At 36.0% G+C, this 19,957-nt stretch overlaps 2 protein-coding genes across 3 annotated transcripts; one reads left to right on the forward strand and one right to left on the reverse strand.

Moving 5' to 3' along the window:
• Window positions 1-1,947: 1,947 nt before the first annotated feature.
• Window positions 1,948-4,072, forward strand: LOC124639952 (DNA-directed RNA polymerases I and III subunit RPAC1). The gene is made up of 6 exons (XM_047177480.1): window positions 1,948-2,209; window positions 2,298-2,598; window positions 2,900-3,019; window positions 3,247-3,429; window positions 3,629-3,856; window positions 3,954-4,072. Exons 1-6 carry the CDS (start codon window positions 2,156-2,158, stop codon window positions 4,064-4,066), a joined length of 999 nt encoding a protein of 332 aa, XP_047033436.1. The 5' UTR covers window positions 1,948-2,155; the 3' UTR covers window positions 4,067-4,072.
• A 5,376-nt stretch (window positions 4,073-9,448) lies between these two features.
• LOC124639950 (TRAF3-interacting protein 1) lies at window positions 9,449-18,003 on the reverse strand. Of its 2 annotated transcripts, XM_047177475.1 has the most exons (6): window positions 17,525-18,003; window positions 16,296-16,413; window positions 14,968-16,076; window positions 14,720-14,881; window positions 12,986-13,197; window positions 9,449-9,654 (listed from the first exon to the last, which is right to left on the reverse strand). In XM_047177475.1, the coding sequence occupies exons 1-6, from the start codon at window positions 17,657-17,659 to the stop codon at window positions 9,498-9,500; spliced, it is 1,893 nt and encodes a 630-aa protein (XP_047033431.1). In that variant the 5' UTR covers window positions 17,660-18,003; the 3' UTR covers window positions 9,449-9,497. The 2 variants fall into 2 exon arrangements, 1 of the variants encoding a protein (XP_047033431.1); XR_006985513.1 differs by lacking the exons at window positions 12,986-13,197; window positions 14,720-14,881; window positions 14,968-16,076; window positions 16,296-16,413; window positions 17,525-18,003 and adding an exon at window positions 10,844-11,225.
• Between the last annotated feature and the right edge of the window lie 1,954 nt (window positions 18,004-19,957).

Consider the following 19,957-nt stretch of genomic DNA (forward strand, 5'->3'; position numbering starts at 1 on the left):
AGGTACAACATGCTATGTATAAGCACACTAGCTTCTGCCAGCGGTTTCACCCGCATCCCGTGGGAACTACTTCCCGTACCGGGATAAACGTAGCATAGCCTTCCTCGATAAATGGACTATCTAATACTGAAAGAAATTTTCAAATCGGACCAGTAGTTCCTGAGATTAGCGCGTTCAAACAAACAAACAAACTCTTCAGCTTTATAATATTAGTATAGATAATATTGTGCTGGAATCTACACAGCTCCGAACCAGATATTCTTAAAATCCAATAACTACATGAAACACGAAACCACGGTAAAGAAGGATTTTTTTCCGGAATTAACAGAGTTTCATCAAGGAAAGGTATAATTCTCTACTGTCTTTGCTCCGCCTCAAGATACCTCAGGCTAATATGCACCTAGTAAGCGATAAATGTGAGGTGATGTAACAAATAAGGCAAAATCAATATAAAAAAAAACAACTAGGTCGATGCCTTAAATAGCCCGCGCGGCGTAATGTGAGTGACGTAGGCAGAGAGAGATACTGCAGTCATGTCCGCTTTCCTCACGGAGTAACGCAACGAAAGATTACGTTAAAGGCTAAAGAGTAAAGCATAAGGTAAATCCGTTATCTTTTGAAACCGGGCCGGAGAAGCTCTTGTCACACATTCAGTCGCATCGGTCACGCATGTTTTAATGAGACGAAGGTCTGTAAGGAAATACTTATTTCTATCTATGTCCGATCAATGTGTATTTTTGTAATAACTTTTTTACTAATTTACGAAACATCAAGCCACCTTTGCATTAATAAATAAATTTTTTCATTTTCCAAATCAAGGAATCAATCAGATCCTGGACCTGTAGGTAGGTTTCCTAGACAGTGGGACCATAACGGAAAGAAAACTAATTTTCAGCAAAATACTTTGTTTGTCCTTTCCAAAACGCAAACTTTAACTTTATTTAGGATGACTTTATTTATTGAACCATGCTACGGATTATAAGGGCTCGGTAAAGTGTTTTTTAGGGTTCCGTAGTACCTAACCTAGGAACCTTAACCTTTACCCAACTAATTGAACAGTTTTTGAAAAAATAATATTATAATTTCGGACCTAAGTTTCTTAACCGCATTCGCAAACATTTCATTGACTCAGTTTACATATTTTATAACCTTCAACGTATCTTCCTTCAAATAAAATAAGAAAATATTAAAATCGATTCTCAAAATTCAAAATGACCACCGAAAACCCAACATATAGCCCATCTATTTATTATGAGTTAGTAACCTATTTTTCCGAGAGATGTCGCTGTACTTTGCGCTACTTCGAGCTGTTAAGATTTTTTTTGAGTTGATGAACCGACACGGCCGGTTTTTTTGGAAAAACTTGTAATGCTACGTTCACACGCGCGTGCAGCCCGTCGCGGGCAGGCGGACATTCAAGCTGTTCACACGCGCGCCGTCGTGTCAGTCAGTGCAAGAATGGCGAGCAGCGAGGATCTCGGTGATGTTGCTGTCATAGCCTTTGGCTTAACTTATTTTTATTGGAAAAAGAAATAAAATGATGAACGACGTTGACCATTCCGCTATGTTGTAATCTCCGATCGTAACGACTTTCTTAGAACGTTGAATGAAGATCCACACGTCGCGAAAGCGCAGGAGAAACTGATTGCCCGCGCGCGTGTAAACAGTCGCCGGGCGCCCGCACATTCATCCTTTGAACTTTGCCAAAAAAACCGACACTCGCCCGATTCGCGGCATTCACGGGCACGGGCGCGTTCACGGGCTCGGGCGTACCGTTTACACGCTCGTGAACGTGAATGTGCCCGTTGAATGTCGATCTGAACGCGCGCGTGTGAACGTACCATAACTAAAGGTCATGGCTTGGTGGCTCGTTAGTCGCAATGATCAAAAACCATTCAAAAACGCAAACTGGCAACATTATGTTATGCACAGTTGTCTTGTCAAACTTGTCAATGTCGTTTATAGTAAAAAAAAACGGGCCATGCGTTGATTTGTTTTGATATGACTGTGAATTAAAATAAATCAGGGAGAATATTTAAAAATATTAAAGATACAGTCTTCAGCTGTGCGCATATTCCTACCAAGGATTTAGATAACTTAAGCCCTATCCGGGTTACAGGTTGAAATAAACACTGGGTAATTGATAATAACACAAATGGCTCTGCTGAACGAGAAACCGCGTGTTATTTTAGAAGAATTTCGTGTTAAGGTACTATTAAACTAAAAAAAATATAACATTCATATAATGAAATAAGATTTAAATGTAACAAAATAATCACACCTGTAATTTATTTTAGAATGCACCTAATGATTATGGAATGGCTGACGAAAAATGGAATTTCAAAAAATTTGCTAAAAACTTTCGTATTGTTATCGTGCGGATGGACAATTTTGAAATGGAATTTGATTTAATTGGTATACAGCCAGCATTCGCAAATGCATTCAGGCGGCTGATGTTGAGTGAAGTTCCAAGCATGGCTATTGAGAAAGTGATGATAAGGAACAATACCTCGATAATACAGGACGAAGTTTTGGCACACAGATTGGGTTTAATTCCCTTGCGAGCAGATCCTAGACTGTTTGAATATCGTCCAGAAGGTGACCACTTGCATTTTATTGTTTACTAGCTGTTACCTGTATAGGGTTGATATATAGCCTATGCTACTGAGGAAGAGAGTAACTTTTTCAAATCGCTGCAGTTGTTTTGGATTTTTTAGGGTCCAAACAATCCAACCAACAAGAAATGATTCCTCTTTATTATATTAGTATGGATACTATTGAAGTATAGATTTTGCTCCCCTTCACTATGTGGTATATAGGATGTGTGTGTGTATATAGGATAGGCTTCACAATTGCTATCTGGTTGGTTCAATTAAGTACTCATTTTTTTTATTTGCAGATGCAACAGATGGGACCGAGTTTAATACTTTAGAGTTCACATTAAAAGTGAAGTGCTCTTTGAATAAATCACAACCAAAAGACTCATATAGAGCAGAGGATTTATATGAAAACCATAGTGGTATGTGTTTACTCCTGTATTTCAACTCTCTCAATAACTCTCAATTTAAAAAAAGTTTTTAAGGCCCAAATTCACCTACAACATAACATCAAAATTGAATGTAAAAAATTCATAGTTAACAGTATTTTTTAAGAAAACTGATGTTTATGTTGATGGTGGAAAAAAATAATAGATTTTATCAACCACAATTTATTAAGATTAAAATTAATTGTGGTTCTCAATTCCAGTATATTCATCCCATATCAAATGGCAGCCTATTGGAAATCAAGCTTCTGTTCATAAAGAAACAGACGTTGGCCCTGTGCATGAAGACATACTAATATCCAAGATGAGGCCAGGACATGAGATGGACCTAACTCTGGTGGCAGTTAAGGGTATTGGGAGAGACCATGCAAAGTTTAGCCCAGTGGGTAAGTCATCAAATTTAATGAGTGTTCATATCACATTATCTGCAAAAACTCTGTTTGGATAGTTTTCGTGACATAAAAAATTATGTTCAAGTACCTAGATAAAAAGAATTTTGGTGGTTTGATCTAGAATAAGACATTGATAGAAATGTAACATCATCTTAAAATAAAATCAATACCCAAGTTGTAATATTATTTTCAGCTACAGCTTCATACCGCCTATTACCTGAAGTGACACTGACTCGGGAAGTACGCGGCAGTGAGGCTTCTTTGCTACAAAGTTGCTTTGCACCAGGAGTGATTGGCTTGGATTCAGAAGGGCGAGCTTATGTACGAGACGCCAGATACGACACATGTAGCAGAAATGTGTTCAGATACGACGAAATAAAAGATGCAGTCATACTAAGTAGAGTTCGAGACCATTTTATATGTGAGTATTTTACGTGTTGCATATATTTAGTAAATATATTATATTGAAAATGTATTATAAAAAAAAATACAAAGTTAACTATGCCTGTATTTTACAGTTTCTGTGGAGTCTACTGGAGCCATGCACCCTAGTGTGATATTTGTAGAAGCTGTTAAAGTGTTGCGAGACAAATGTAAATCATTTTTGGATGAATTGAATAAATTTAATTAAAAACTGTTCCTAGCATTATTGAGTTAATTATATTTTTATCTAAGTATGCTTTGCAATCACCTCTTCATATCGTGCGTTTTCTATATTTTAGCTCAACTTCTAAGTTAGGTGTGATTTTATAGGGATTTTTATAAAGCCCTATAAAATTATTTATTTAATTATCATATTTAGCGCCCTCCACTATGCCTCTCCTTTTTATCCCTGAGATTGAATCAGACAGTATTATAAAGTAATAAATATCAAGTAGAATCCCCCCCCCCCCCGGTTTCACCTGCAACCCGGAGAAATATGTATAGCCTCTTGTTACTCGGCGAAGCCTTTAGATAGGTACCTATATTTCCTCTTGAAATCTATACTTCCTTCTTCCTCCTGCTGCCCTGATCCCAAATTTATTTGTGGTCTGCGCAATATCATCTACACTTCCAAACCAATATAATAAAAAGGTTTTTTTTGTTTATACCCAAAAGGCTCCGAAACTACTGAACCGATTTGAAAATTCTTTCGCAAGAGAAAGTCTCCCGGGGTAACATAACATATGACTTCTTTTATTTGATTTGAACTTAGACGAACAAGCTCATTTAAAGAACTTTTGGTACAATGTGTCTGTCTCTGTATAAAAGTTCACCATACCAAAAAGTCGTGAATATTGTGCTCCAAATAGGTAGTAAACTCCTACAAGGGCTACAACATCTATACTAATATTATAAAGCTGAAGAGTCCCATTTATCGAGGAAGGCTATAGGCTACTTTTTATCCCAGGGGAAGTAGTTCCCACGGGATGCGGGTGAAACCGTTGGCAGAAGCTAGTATAAAATATATCGATGGCTACAAGCTTCTTGACCGTAAATAATTTTACCATGTTGGCAAACATGTCAGTTGACACTATGCTATGCTAATGACAGTCCATCGCAGATGACAACATGTCATATTGTCAATAACATACAAACACTTGGTTTGCTTGGTGTATTTCCTAAATACAAACAATAAGTTTATATTTGTTCGGAAATTAATAAAGTGTTTACGTAGTTACTTATAATTATTTATTCACAAATTAAATCTTTTCAAGGAATTTGATTTAATATATTTCGTAACTTCCCTAAGGCAGAGGGTCATCCTGCCCTCACGATTTTAGACTTGTCACAATGGGAAGCTTGGATAGGGCTGTTTTAACGGGATTTATCTGTCGATTATGCTCTGAAATGCATCGAGTTGTTCTGCACATATATGGAGAAGAAGGTACACGCTTGAGCATATCTGAGAAAATCAGCAGATACCTTTCAATTAATGTAAGTACTTTTACTTAATTTTCATACTTTCAGCTCAGGTAGATTTTTTGTGTACTTTATGTACCATAAATGTGATATGTCCGCCCAGATGGAACTACTGTGCGGCGAACAAAGGATTGCAGCTATGATACCGAAAACCTTTAATTAAAATGTGTGAAAATAATGCGAATCCTTACTAATATCATAAACGCCAAAATAACATTGAAATTTGTAAAGACAATTTGTTTTATATGAATTAATATTTACAGGTATCACGATCAGACCCACTGCCAAAAACAATTTGCAAAAGTTGTTTAGAACGTTTGGAAAGTCAACACAGGCTAGTCATGGTAATGGAGCGTGCTGCTGTTATACTGAAACAAACACGGAATGATCAGGAAATTGACCGTGGCAAAGAAAATAGTGATAACAATAATACTAGTGATCCATCACCAACATCATAATATAGCCTAATGAAACTTATGGAATATTAAGACAAGCATTAACATTAAATTAGTAAGGATTGATGGCATTCCTATTTATTTTTTGAGTTCAACAATTCACCATGTCCTGTTATACTGGTAGATATGCAACAGGTGGCTTATACTTATAATTATGTCAACTCCTAATCAAGCAAATTATTTAAAAAGTCCATTTTTGGTTGGCGATATAATATTGGTTTCCTAAAATGTATGTTTGTTAAATATGTTTTTTCCTTCTTTCATTGATGAGTATTATATTATTATAATTGCTCTGGGAACAGGGCAGGAGGAAGAAGAATTTAATTGTGTCAATGTTCCAAAGTTTTGATTCATTAGCTTTTTCATTTTTTCATTTCATTTCATTCACACCTGTCTGAAGCAGATTAGCCATTTCAGACTTTAGAGTCCAGGTTTCCCCAAGGTGTTTTCCTTAAACTTTACTCAATCATTGGTGTTCTAGATATACATAGAAAGTTCAAGTTACGATTATACTTGCCTGACCTTTAATCAAACTTAAATACTTAAACTTGAGAGACTTACGGCCAGTTTCTTCATCAAAAGTAAAAGTCAAAGTAATGTCTAAGTAAAAGTAACGGTCAAATTCGTTTTTTCAAGGCTAAAGTGACAGCAAAACTAATAGAAAAAACGAATTTGACCGTTACTTTTACTTTAGACATTACTTTGACTTTTACTTTTGATGAAGAAACTGGCTGTTAGTGCTGTAACCACTTGGCCACTGCAACTATATTATATTATTTATGTCCATCAGGATTGAGGAGCCACTTTTTGTATCTTAATGAAATTTTGTACTTATTTAGTAGTAAGTTAAAAAGTATTGTAGGCTCAATCTTGGAATTTGTAGTATAATAGTTCAAAAGTTATATGAACACAAAGGTGGCTCCTCAATCTAAATATTTGGACTGAGGAGCCACGTTGGAACACAGAAAGTATACGATGTACATTCTTGAAAATTTTGTACGATTTAGTAGTAATTGAGCGCAATGAGTACTAAAAATTTAATTCCACTACCTTTAATATTTAAGAAGATACAATACTTTTAATGTGGCACCTTAACCCATACAATGAAAGTGTGAATTCCCATGAATCGTAAGTGGCAAATTCAAATTACACCCCATAAACATTTAGTAGTAAGTGTGCCTGAATTTGTAGTACATAAACAAAGTAGCAAACCTGAGTGAATTTTGTAAAAAAACGTATTTTAAGTGGCTCCTCAATCCTGACGTTTCTGAAATGAGAAAATGCTTGAGTTACCTGAAATCGGAATGGAATAAAAAAAATAAAGACACTAACATTTAGTATAAATTTCTACTAAATATACATGCACAAATGAAAATTGTATGTATTCAATATCTGATAAAAAATCATCTTTTCCATATTCCTTAGGACGTCGCCATTAAGGGTGACCATGTAATATGAATAAAAATCAGGATAAATAGGTAGTTCTCAGCTTTGCCGCCAATTTTTTATTAAACCTCTGTAGGCAAACACATTTATGGCCATTCCGCCTCTTGAATGACAAAATATTATTGGGTAAATACAAAAGTATTTAATAACCTTACTTAATAAAGTACCTATTTAATAAACTTGCTTTGTCATTCTACATTGCTGGAGCGGTGTAATGTTCCAAATTCAAAAAACGCGCCTGTTTTTTTTGCCCTTTATAGGGCAGGCTAAAGTGTTACGACCATACTGCCTAGTATTTCGTAGTGGCAATGGATTTGATTTTCATTGTCCGTAAATTCGATACTTCGCATTTTTTTTTAATAATGACAGCATTACATATGAAACATATTTGCTGCGTTGTTGTAACCGACTTCAAAAAAAAGGAGCTGGTTCTCAAGTCACTTGTTATTTTCTTTGTTACTCGCTACCTCGAAGACGCCTGGACCGAAATGATTTTTTTTTCTTTCTACTCGCAGTTTTGTCCCATAGCTAACAGGTTATTCGTGATATGACTATGAAGGTTTGGATCTTACTTGATGATGGAGGCGACAGAAAATCAAGGGAACTCCGTATCGGTATATAGCAACTGCCAAATGTTTGGGATCATTGGCTTCGTATTAACGAGATCTTTACACCGAAATATGTTATGAGTACCATATCAGACCTGACAATGAAGACAAAGTGCGTTAAGGGAACTCCTTAACGGTTGATAGCAGCTACCTTGTGTTAGGCCATATTTTATTTATTTTGGTAAAGAGTTTCCACAACTGATAAACTACATATAGCTACATATATACATATTTATAAATACATATCATAACACCCAGACCACGGCCAACAAGCATGCTTATCACACAAATGTCGACCGAACTGGGAATCGAACCGGGGACCTCAGGTTCGGCGGTCCGGCATGATGACCATTGCGCCATCGAGGTCGTCAAAATATTACTAGCATCAAAAGGTTTTGCCAAGCATGTGTATCTATTCTTAATTTTAATTTTGGAGAATTGCTAAGTAAGTTGTTAAAACCTTGTTCTTAATTTCTAGTAGAAATTTTGTCGGTGTTTTGAATAGCAAGTTTTCCAAGTGATGTTCAGGAAACTGATACTGCAGTTTTAATAACTGATTGATGAACATTTTTGTTACATCAAAACATTTTAGAAAAATCATGCACATTTAGTAAAATTGACAGCTGTACTAAATGAGAATAAGATCTCGAATATATGACATGTCATATATTGAGACTACACTATGTCAGCCCAATATGTCGCCACAGCGAGAGCACGGCGGCAAAGCTGAGAGCTTTGCCGCCGTGATCCTTATCCTGATGTTCTTCATATTACATGGTCACCCTTAATGGCGACGTCCTAAGGAATATGGAAAAGATGATTTTTTATCAGATATTGAATACATACAATTTTCATTTGTGCATGTATATTTAGTAGAAATTTATACTAAATGTTAGTGTCTTTATTTTTTTTATTCCATTCCGATTTCAGGTAGCTCAAGCATTTTCTCATTTCAGAAACGTCAGGATTGAGGAGCCACTTAAAATACGTTTTTTTACAAAATTCACTCAGGTTTGCTACTTTGTTTATGTACTACAAATTCAGGCACACTTACTACTAAATGTTTATGGGGTGTAATTTGAATTTGCCACTTACGATTCATGGGAATTCACACTTTCATTGTATGGGTTAAGGTGCCACATTAAAAGTATTGTATCTTCTTAAATATTAAAGGTAGTGGAATTAAATTTTTAGTACTCATTGCGCTCAATTACTACTAAATCATACAAAATTTTCAAGAATGTACATCGTATACTTTCTGTGTTCCAACGTGGCTCCTCAGTCCAAATATTTAGATTGAGGAGCCACCTTTGTGTTCATATAACTTTTGAACTATTATACTACAAATTCCAAGATTGAGCCTACAATACTTTTTAACTTACTACTAAATAAGTACAAAATTTCATTATGATACAAAAAGTGGCTCCTCAATCCTGATGGACATTATTATTTTGATTATATAGTGTAACACTTTCTAAACTATATTTTTTAGCATGACCTAGATAATACAATGGTTGTTGTCTATGGTTTCCTCTTTTAGATATTTACATAATAGGGTAATGTTATTTATAATTAGGTACTTTAAATAAAATTAATTTAGAGTAAGTACTGGATTAAGTTTATTTTAAAATTTTAATCTACAAACATAATTTTATTGCACAGACCCACTCATCAATAACTTTTCAATTCTAAAAGTATTTTTATGTATCAATATCTTGAGATCATTTATTTTATCATGCTTTTCTTCTATATCCCTGTCTATTTGTTTTAATTTAGTATGAAAAGGTGTCAGCGAATCTTCATTGAGGCTGAAAGAGATTTAAAGATCGTTAGTAACTAGGTACAATTTAGAGTTAAATTAAGGAAGATAATTTCTAAACTTAAAGCAATATAGAAATATTCTACATTATGAAGAAAACAGACAAATATTTGTTGTTTTATTATAAAATATTTTAAGTCTCCACATACTTATAAACCACAATCTACATTCACATGGTCTGTATTTTGTAGGGGATTTTTAACCGACTTCCCAAAAAGGAGGAGGTTATCAATTCGGCCGGTATGTTTTTTTTTTTTTCTATGTATGTACATCGATTACTCCCAGGTTTATAGACCGATTTACGTGATTCTTTTTTTGTTCGACTCGGAATAGCTGCCAGTTGGTCCCATAGTCATCAGGTCAGGATCTGATGATGGAAACCCTGAGAAATCGAGGGCAACCTTCGAAAGTTGTAGGCATACATAGGGTAAAAACTTGACACTCAGGTGTACGCCTAAAAGCACTATTCAACTGTGAAGATTTGGAGCTGATCTGATGATGGAAACCAGAGAGGGTCGAGGGAACTCGACAACTGAATATGTAAACTACCTCGTGTTTGGGCTTAAATTATTTGTATTGACAAGACCTTTGCAACAGTGAAGGTTTGGAGCTGACCTGATGATGGAGACCAGAGAAAGTAAGTCGAGGGAACTCGACAACTGAATATGTAAAATACCTCGTATTTGGACTTATATTCTTTGTATTGATGAGAACTTCTCACTTGTATGGATAGTGACAACTATTCGTATCACTGAAAAGCTTTAAATAAAAAACTTTTTTACAAAAAAATTAAACCGACTTCCCAAAACACTAACCGTCTTACCACAAAAACTTTTAAACGTCAGTTTATGCCTTGTCTAAAAAAATGTCAAATTATGACGTTGACATATGGTTCATTTTGCAGCCAAAATTTTATTAGACAAGTGTAAAACAGGGTTTAAAGTTTTTGTAGTAAGGCCATAAAAAGCAAAAAAAAAACTATTTTTAGGTGCATCGGCCTAGAAGTCGGTGGCAAAATTAACTTAGTAACATCCATTAGACACCGACTTGTAGGCCGATGCACCTAAAAATAGTTTTTTTTTTTGCTTTTTAGTGTTTTGGGAAGTCGGTTTAATTTTTTTGTAAAAAAGTTTTTTTTGTAATAGGTTTATTTTCGTTTATCTTGCCCTTACACTAACCTGTGTCTGGATGCTCAAAATATACGACAGCATATACAGAATGCCGATTAATCACCTGAAGAAAATGACGATTTACCACTTAACACACACACAAATTTATCGATAAATGACGCTACAAGAAGATACACTATGGCAGTCGTCAGCCATACCATCAGAATGATGGAAATTCCTTATAAATATGCTCAAAGACAAGGTAGCTAAGCAGTTGTTACGAGTTTCCTAAACTGCACTTTATCTTCATTGTCATGTTTAATATGGATATCAAAACATATTTCGACATAAAGATCTAGCCAACACAAATGAGATAAGCTCCAACACGTGGTAGTTGCTATATACGCAGGGCTGCCATCTCGAATTTCGTCAAACCCGGACAAACATAAAAAAAAACCCGGACATTTGGCATAAATCCCATTTTTTCCCCGAACGAGTACGATTTTTTTAAAACAATATAATACCTAATTTGTAATCCGTTTACTATTAACATATACTTAAATTAAATGAGGTGCTTCTTTCATGAAAAGTGTCCGGGTTTTCCCCGGACACTTCTTGAAACCCCGCCCGGACGGCCCCCGGACGGCCTCCAAACGAGGACAAATCCGGGGAAACCCGGACGGATGGCAGCCCTATATATACGTGATAGTTAACTATCACATAAATAAATAAATACCGATTTATTTACTTATTTTGCCTATACTTAATTTATGTAGAGACTGTAATCAATAATTTGTAATGGCATAATACAATTGAGTTACTAATTACTTCTGAAGAAAGGACCATGCATCAATTTTGTACCCATTTTTTAACATTGCTCAACAGTGATGAAATCTACGTCATATGAAAGATTGAGCTTTTGAAGAGCAATGCACGACATGGCTTTCGAGTTCTTGTATTAGATGAGACTGGCAGTAATTGGTTGGTAAGAACCAGGCCCGCCGCAAGCTGTTTGTTCGCCCGCGTGCAAAACTGATTATGCCACCCTACGACTACATACGTTTTGACAAAAAATATATAAGGGGGGGGGAGCGGATCCAGGGGGTCCCCCCCCCCGCCAATTCATATCCATCTTACTTGTCCAACAGAAAAAAATATGTACGTGCACCGCTCTGATTGCAGAAAACCCACCTACTTTTGGATAAATAACTATTGCAATACATAACATACATTACACATAACTTTTTATTTACTTGAAATGTTCAGAGTAACCTAAGCAGTCCTGGGTTAGCCCATAAGCAAACTAAGCAATTGCTTAGGGCATCAATGCAGTGCAATCATTACCCAAGTGGCCCCTATGTATTGAAAGATTGTGATTAACTTAAACTAACGCACTTAAATATCTATAACAATGTTTAAAGTCAGTAAAATATGTTATTTGGTGGGTTTCCCGTTGAAAACTTATAAGGCACATGTCATATGTAAGGAAGCGCGAGCGGAGCGAGCGCGAAAATTTTTTAGTCTAAGGACACAAAACAAATAAAAATCACTGTAAATTAACAAAGCAAAGTCAAAAAGTAAGATATGCACAGAAGTGAAGTGCAAAAGCCGCGAGCGAAGCGAGCGCGATTTTTTCCTTAGTGTTTTCATGAAGTAAACATATTATCATAAAAAGCCATAATGGACGTGCGCGAAAAATGTTTTTTCGGAATTGAATGCCTCAACAATTAAACAAAGACAAAATGCGACATCTGACATGGAGCCGCGAGCGCAGCGAGCGCGAATTTTTTTGGGGATGCAAAGGGTGAAACAGTCAAAATTGATAGGAGACGACCAAAGCTAGGGCGGCTTTTTCTGAAATTTTATTGGTTTAATTTTGCCGCCCCCTAAATAGCATTTGCCCCACGCTACGCCACTGGTTGATCTTAAATCGTTTTTAAGAATCTTTAATTTTGAAAATGTCCTTTCAACAGATGTACCTAACTGAAACCGGCAGTCTAAGTAATATTCTTAGCGCTATTGCTGAGTTCGGAAATATTGAAATCAAATCATTAGTAAAAAGATATTGTATTTTTTAAATATTACGTGATAACTCGCTAGATTTGCCGCCCCCTAGGACGTGCTGCCCGCGTGCTGTGCACGCGCTGCACGCCCGCTTACGGCGGGCCTGGTAAGAACTAAATTATAACATTGTATAATAGGTGTACTAACGTTTTTTGTTTTAGCATTTCTTTGGTGACATCTTCATAAATTTTGGACCATTGATGAAGTTCTTGACGCATGACTTCCACATCTTCTTGGACATGGTCCAGCAGCTTCCCCAAAGGATTAGCAACACGAGACAGAGCTTGAATATTAAACCGAAGTTGCTCGATTTCTTGATTTACTGCTTCTCTAGCTTTTTGAGCCCCAAACTGCCATTCCTGCGCAAAAATTAAGGAATACCTACAGGTGTGTATTTTTCAAATCAACGAAAGACACCCAGTAAAGAAACATTGAAAGGAAAAAAATACAAATGAAATATTTTCTGGTTGCACATTTGGTTTTTTGGGAAAAAAAGTGCACCAAGGTTCTTGCTTAGGCACTACCCTTAAAATCAAAAACTAGCGCATGGATTTACATGCGGTTTTAGTAATACAAATGATTCATGTTTGTAATTAAGGTCACATTTGGTTTTTTGGGAAAAAAAGTGCACCAAGGTTCTTGCTTAGGCACTACCCTTAAAATCAAAAACTAGCGCATGGATTTACATGCGGTTTTAGTAATACAAATGATTCATGTTTGTAATTAAGGTTTATACGCCTAAATACTCTGGGTGGGCTGCTGGTGATTGGCGATTGCGCCAGTAAGAGGTTTATAAGTGACTAGCCATTTTCCCGCGGCTTCACCCGCATTCCGTGCGAACTACTGTCCGTACCATGAAAATATTGTAATGTAAGTACCTAAGTACTCGCAGATAATATAGTTTTTTAATGGCAAAAGAATAGGCGTGCTGACTGTAAAAAAGTAATTAGTCCGTCTTTTGGATAACCCTAAAACAATGTACACGTATTTTTAATTTTCTCTCACAAATAAGTAAAAAAGTCGTGGTGGCCTAGTGGGTAAAGAACCAACCTCTCAAGTACGAGGGCGCGGGTTCGATCCCAGGTCAGGCAAGTACCAATGCAACTTTTCTAAGTTTGTATGTACTTTCTAAGTATATCTTAGACACCACTGACTGTGTTTCGGATGGCACGTTAAACTGTAGGTCCCGGCTGTCATTGAACAACCTTGGCAGTCGTTACGGGTAGTCAGAAGCCAGTAAGTCTGACACCAGTCTAACCAAGGGGTATCGGGTTGCCCGGGTAACTGGGTTGAGGAGGTCAGGCAGGGCAGTCGCTTCTTGTAAAGCACTGGTACTCAGCTGAATCCGGTTAGACTGGAAGCCGACCCCAACATGATTGGGAAAAAGGCTCGGAGGATGATGAAATAAGTAACAACGAAGATAACACGATTAAATTTTGAGTTACGTCACGTCTGAGTACAATTTTAGCACAGACGTGACGTCACTAGCCTCTCAATCTTTGTTGCGTTATGTCTTTTAAATATATTTTTTTTGTTAAAGTGAAAAATATGTGTCTAGTACTTTCGTCCAATCTAAAATGCGGACTAATTAAAATCACTATTTTTTAACCCTGTCATAATGCCTAATAAGCTTTTATCCATTACAAACAAAGTTTTCCTCTTTATAATATTAGTACCTATAGAAAAGTGAGTCGTGTTACGATCGTACCGTTTGGTCAAGTTGTTCTGCAGGCGCGTCAAGGTACTTAGCAAAAACGTCTTTCCGTTATATTCAAGCCAACCGGCGAGCCCGCTAAGAGTGAACAAAACAACAAGTCTCGGGTGTGCCCTTTGCAATGCCCTTTACAATTGTATTTTACCTACTACGAAAATAAGACATACGATTTCTGTTTTTCCGGTCATTTGTGACAGTTCCTTCTGAGAATCTAAAATTTGTTGAACTAAATGCCCATGTTCGTTTGATGATAGGTGCAAATCTTGCTGATCTTGTGGAGCTGAGAAAGCCTCTTGTTGGTCTAATATTAATAGACTCGTTTCCTCCTCCTGCGATGAAATAGGTATTAATATTATTAAAATGCAACATAAATGAACCACAAATAACAATAAAATTAGTGAAAGAACCCACGAACCTCTTCATTCTGGGTATTTTCTATAATGATGTTAACTTTCCCCAAAAGTAAATTATCTGAATCTTTTATGACGTTGTCCAGTTTTTCCCTCATCCGCGGAGCTCCGGGTCTTGAAGATGATGGTCTGACACTTGGAGGTCGGAGACTATGAGAATTACTGGTAGTGGTAATCGGAACTTTCACAATATCTTTTTCAATATCTGTTTTTTCGTTTGCGGAATCATTACGAAAAACTTGGGTGTGCATTTGTAAGTTGTCTTGATTATTTGCAGCGGAATCAAATGTTTTCATATTTTCGTTAGACTGGTTAGTTTGATTTTGTTCATCATTATTATCAGTCAATATTTTTTCATCGCTAGCATTTATTAAAAGCGAGTTCAATTGATCTTTATTATTTTTATCGATTTCATTTAAATCATTTGAAGATGACGATGAATTTAAATCGTTTTCAGCTATTGTGTAAGAGCTATTTAATTTTCCTTCGTCACTCTGCTCTATTCTAGGAGATACAATTTCATTTTCCACATTATTTTTATCTTCTCGGTTGTCTTCTATAGCTGTATTGGAGTCCAGGACTTGAGATTTTTGTTCTGGATCAAGCTCCTCATATTTTTCAGTAGAATTCGACGAAATGATTTTCTTTTGTGATTTCGTGTTATCCTCTTTCGGTAATTCTTTCTTTTCTTTATCTTTCCCGGTTTTTGTGTTGATAGTTTTTGGTTGTTGAGGTTTTTTGGTGATCTGAGGTTCAGTTTTAACAGATGCATTTTCTTTTCTTTTCGATTTAACATCATTAGCTTTTTCTTTATCTTGCTTGTTTGTTGATCGTGTAACATCATTTTTTTGACTCCCCAATTTTTCGGTACTTCGTGACGTTAACTTTCTAGCATCGATGGCTTTTTTTGTTGATTTATTCGACTCTTTGCTCTTAGGTTCTGATATTTGATTAGGTTTTGTACTTTCTTTATATTTTTTTACAGCATCCCCTGATGTTAATTGTTTATCCAGAGCTTGAGCCAAACACTGGAGTAGTTCATTTGTTTTTTCTGGCTCTTGTCCTGCAACTATTTTTGATGGCTTTGCAGATAATGATTTGCCTGTGGTCGTACCTGCGAGGAAGGCTTAAAGAATTAGTTGCTTACCTACTAAACGTCCTGCCTGTAGGTACACGTAGTAAGATCAGTTTAGTTAAAAACTGGTACTTCGGTAAATAAAAGATAGTAGCTAGGTACATAGTTTAGAGAAAACTTTTTCCAAGACAGGTAAATTATTTGCCAAAACAATATTTTTTGGTAACTACTTATGGAAAGAAAATTGAAATAACTTACTCAAAACAAATATAACTTTGCTGAGAAATGATATTTTACTTTCCCGATCTTTTACATTTTCAGAATTCAATTCATTTTCTTCAAACAAATTTTCAAAAAATCCCGTTGTCTTTAAAACCTGGAATTTAAAACTTTTCAACCTTAGTATCCACACAGGTATTACTAGCTAAGCGAAAGTAGATTTGTCTGTCTGTCGAACTTTCACGTCAAAATTACTGAACTGGGTTCCTACACTGATAGTTTATTATAGCCTGAGAATTAAAGGACATAGATACCTAGACTTTTAATCCAGGTGCAGGAAGTAGTTCCCTCGAAACGTATTGCGAAATTTAATTAAACGAATTGCTGGGGACGGATAATCTAATCTTTCAAAGAGACACAGGTTGTGTGTGAGTAGGGCTGCCATCTCGAATTTCGCCAAACCCGGACAAATATTAAAAAAACCCGGACATTTGGCGTAAATCGCACAATCGAGCAAGTACGATTTTTTTAAACAAAGTAATACCTAATTTTTAATCCATTTACTATTAACAAATACTTAAATTCAATGAGGTGCTTCCTTACATGAAAAGGGTTTTCTCCTGACACTTCTTGAAACCCCGCCCGGACGGCCTCCAAACGAGGACAAATCCGGGGAAACCCGGACGGATGGCAGCCCTATGTGTGAGGATGGATGTTGAGACATATAATACCTAGGTAGGTTCCTATGTTTGTTACCCTTTCACTCAAGAAGGACATGGAAGGTAATATGGACTGAACCTTTTTTTCAAGAAGTTTGGAATAATGTATTAGTTCCATAATTATTTTTGGCCTTTAAAGTAAAGTGAAGTAATCTTTATTGTGTAGAACGAAAGAGCCATGTAAGTACTAGTTTGTCAACCGCAATTGTTATAGATTATTACTGTCACAAGATGGCGCTGCCACGTTTGCTAAACGATCGACACAATAAAGGACAAGACAAAGTGCTTAATTAGGTCAAATAAACTACAGAGCAACTAGACACATGGAAAGGCCCTACGACAAAATACAACAAAAAAAAAAATACAAAAATGTTTTATTTCTGTGTATACGTTCAGCTGCCAAATAACTTTTCAAATTGCAAACATGGGTGTAGCTAGGTGGTTATAGTGAATACCAGCGAGACAGGCGGTCCCTCTTTAGCTTTGAAATGCTAATAGTCTCCAGTGAGATAAAGATACGTTCCTGGTAGGTAGATATTACAAACTTACCGTCGTAATAATGTCGTGCAAAAATCTGAAAGGTGGCTTCTTCAGTAACTTTTCACTCAACGGTGGACGTTTAACATACTTGCCTAACGATAACTGAGTTGATTTTATAACATTTGGATCAAGTTCTTTTTCCATATCTCATACTATCAAATGTCTTCGTTATGCCGTATCAAGTTTTATTTTAATACTGCAAATCAAATCAATAATTATTCGAAACTGGCACTATAAAATACATTGCATCACATTTTCTGCGTCGAGCACGTTGTCATGATGATTATGATTATTTTGTTTGTACACACAGGTTACCATAGCAACAGAACAGATAAATAAACTGTTGTTACGATCGCGAACATACAATAACAGGTAAGTAATATGTACTAGATCGATCTCAGTCAGTACTGATAGATACTACACAAAAAATCATATATTGTTTAGGTGTAAATAGCTAATAAATTAATTACCATTAAAAATACCTATTTTTAGGGTTCCGTAGCCAAAATGGCAAAAACGGAACCCTTATAGTTTCGTCATGTCCGTCTGTCCGTCTGTCCGTCTGTCACAGCCGATTTACTCGGAAACTATAAGTACTACAGTGATGAAATTTGATGGGAATATGTGTTGTATGAACCGCTACAAAAATATGACACTAAATAGTAAAAAAAAGAATTGGGGGTGGGGCCCCCCATACATGTAACTGAGGGATGAAATTTTTTTTTTCGATGTACATACCCGTGTGGGGTATCAATGGAAAGGTCTTTTAAAATGATATAAAGTTTTCTAAAAAACATTTTTCTTAAAGTGAACGGTTTTTGAGATATCAGCTCTCAAAGTCGTAAAAAGTATGTCCCCCCCCCTCTATTTTTATAACTACGGGGTATAAAATTCTAAAAAAAATAGAGGTGATGCATGCTAATTAACTCTTTCAACGATTTTTGGTTTGATCAAAGTATCTCTTATAGTTTTTGAGATAGGTTGATTTAACTGTAATTTACGGAACCCTTCGTGCACGAGTCCGACTCGCACTTGGCCGGTTTTATTTTATTAAGATTAACAAAAGAGCGATGCTTAGTTAATTCAATCATAATGCGGAAAAATACTTTGTTATATAACCTTATTTATTATTTTATTTCTTTATTTCAGGCAACTAGGGCCCATAAAAATACAAATACACATATTTCATACATAAAAATACTTACAAACCAATACATACAATTATCCATATATACAATACTATACATCTATAAAAAACTTAAACATATTATAAATACATAACAAATATTCTTAAAACTAATGCACACGATGTGTGTTGGCGTCGTGTATCGCTGACTGGTGTCACGTGACCACGAATCCGGCGGTTACACACCACCTTTCGGCCAGAAAAGTTCCCTGAGGACCTTCTAGTTCTAGAGACCTTGTGTCGGAACAAGCACCACGAAAGAGTTAAAATTTGTGTTGTGACGCGGTTCCAACCTCTCCACCCTCAAGGTCCAGCTGGTTTTAACGCGCAAATATTCCACGATCTCCTCAACATTCGTGGAATGGTTATACAAAAGGTTTGAATTCCATGTCCAGGAATTAACGACTGTAATCTTCACCAATCGGAGCGTTACGTGTTACGGTACACACCGTACAAAACCCAAAGCACAAGATTTTTGGGGGTAGTTGGGTAGTTCCTGTGAAACACCGAGTCCAAACTAACAAAATTAACCAAAAGATATAATCCTGATGTCCTGTAATTATTATAAGGTACGCGAATGGGAGGTTTTCTTATTTCGACGCTTTATGCTTGAAAATTAAGACGTTGATACATCGTATCGTTAATAAGATATGAGGCTCCGTTCCTTGTGTTCACGTACCAAGATCAGCGCCATCTAGGCATCAGCTAGCAAAAGAATGAAAAAGAAAATCCCTCATTGCAAGTGCCTACGCCTAACCGCCTAACGGTATAATGTATAATCCTTTTCTTCTAGTCTCAATCCATCCAGCCACCGCTCACTGCGGCAAGATCGTGCCGATTCGCGCCCACGAGTAAAATAACATTATGAAAAGTCGTAGCCGAGACGTAAGGTCTCTTAGCGATAAGACTGCGCATTTTGTCACCCACTTATATACTTATGAATTTAATGAGTTATACTCAAAAATGTACAATAAAGCACCTTATCTGTAACATGCATTTATTACCAATAAACGATTTCCATTTTTTACTAAGCATAATTTTATTATCTATGATGACAGAATTGTGCACCAAATCTATGATGTATAAAAGTTATTATTTGCAAAAGTGGAATGAATATAAATAAATAACTATAAGTAAACCTTAGAATTATAATCTAAGAAGTAAACGGTGCGAAATTAAATAAAAAGAACAATTTATGATATTCGTCTGCATAGATGTAATATACTAAAACAAGATTGCGCTCTCTCAAAATATAT

Source organism: Helicoverpa zea, chromosome 20, assembly GCF_022581195.2.
Source record: "Helicoverpa zea isolate HzStark_Cry1AcR chromosome 20, ilHelZeax1.1, whole genome shotgun sequence".
Lineage (NCBI taxonomy): Eukaryota > Metazoa > Arthropoda > Insecta > Lepidoptera > Noctuidae > Helicoverpa > Helicoverpa zea.

Excerpts from the sequence above, each read along its gene's own strand:
- LOC124639952 (XM_047177480.1), top strand. The coding sequence starts at position 2,156 with ATGGCTCTGCTGAACGAGAAACCGCGTGTTATTTTAGAAGAATTTCGT. Across the intron at positions 2,210-2,297 it reads TAGAAGAATTTCGTGTTAAG|AATGCACCTAATGATTATGG; the intron begins GTACTATTAAAC and ends AATTTATTTTAG. Across the intron at positions 3,430-3,628 it reads TGCAAAGTTTAGCCCAGTGG|CTACAGCTTCATACCGCCTA; the intron begins GTAAGTCATCAA and ends TATTATTTTCAG.
- LOC124639950 (XM_047177475.1), bottom strand. The coding sequence starts at position 17,659 with ATGGAAAAAGAACTTGATCCAAATGTTATAAAATCAACTCAGTTATCG. Across the intron at positions 14,882-14,967 it reads AAAATACCCAGAATGAAGAG|GAGGAGGAAACGAGTCTATT; the intron begins GTTCGTGGGTTC and ends ATTTCATCGCAG. Across the intron at positions 13,198-14,719 it reads TGACCGGAAAAACAGAAATC|GAATGGCAGTTTGGGGCTCA; the intron begins GTATGTCTTATT and ends ATTTTTGCGCAG.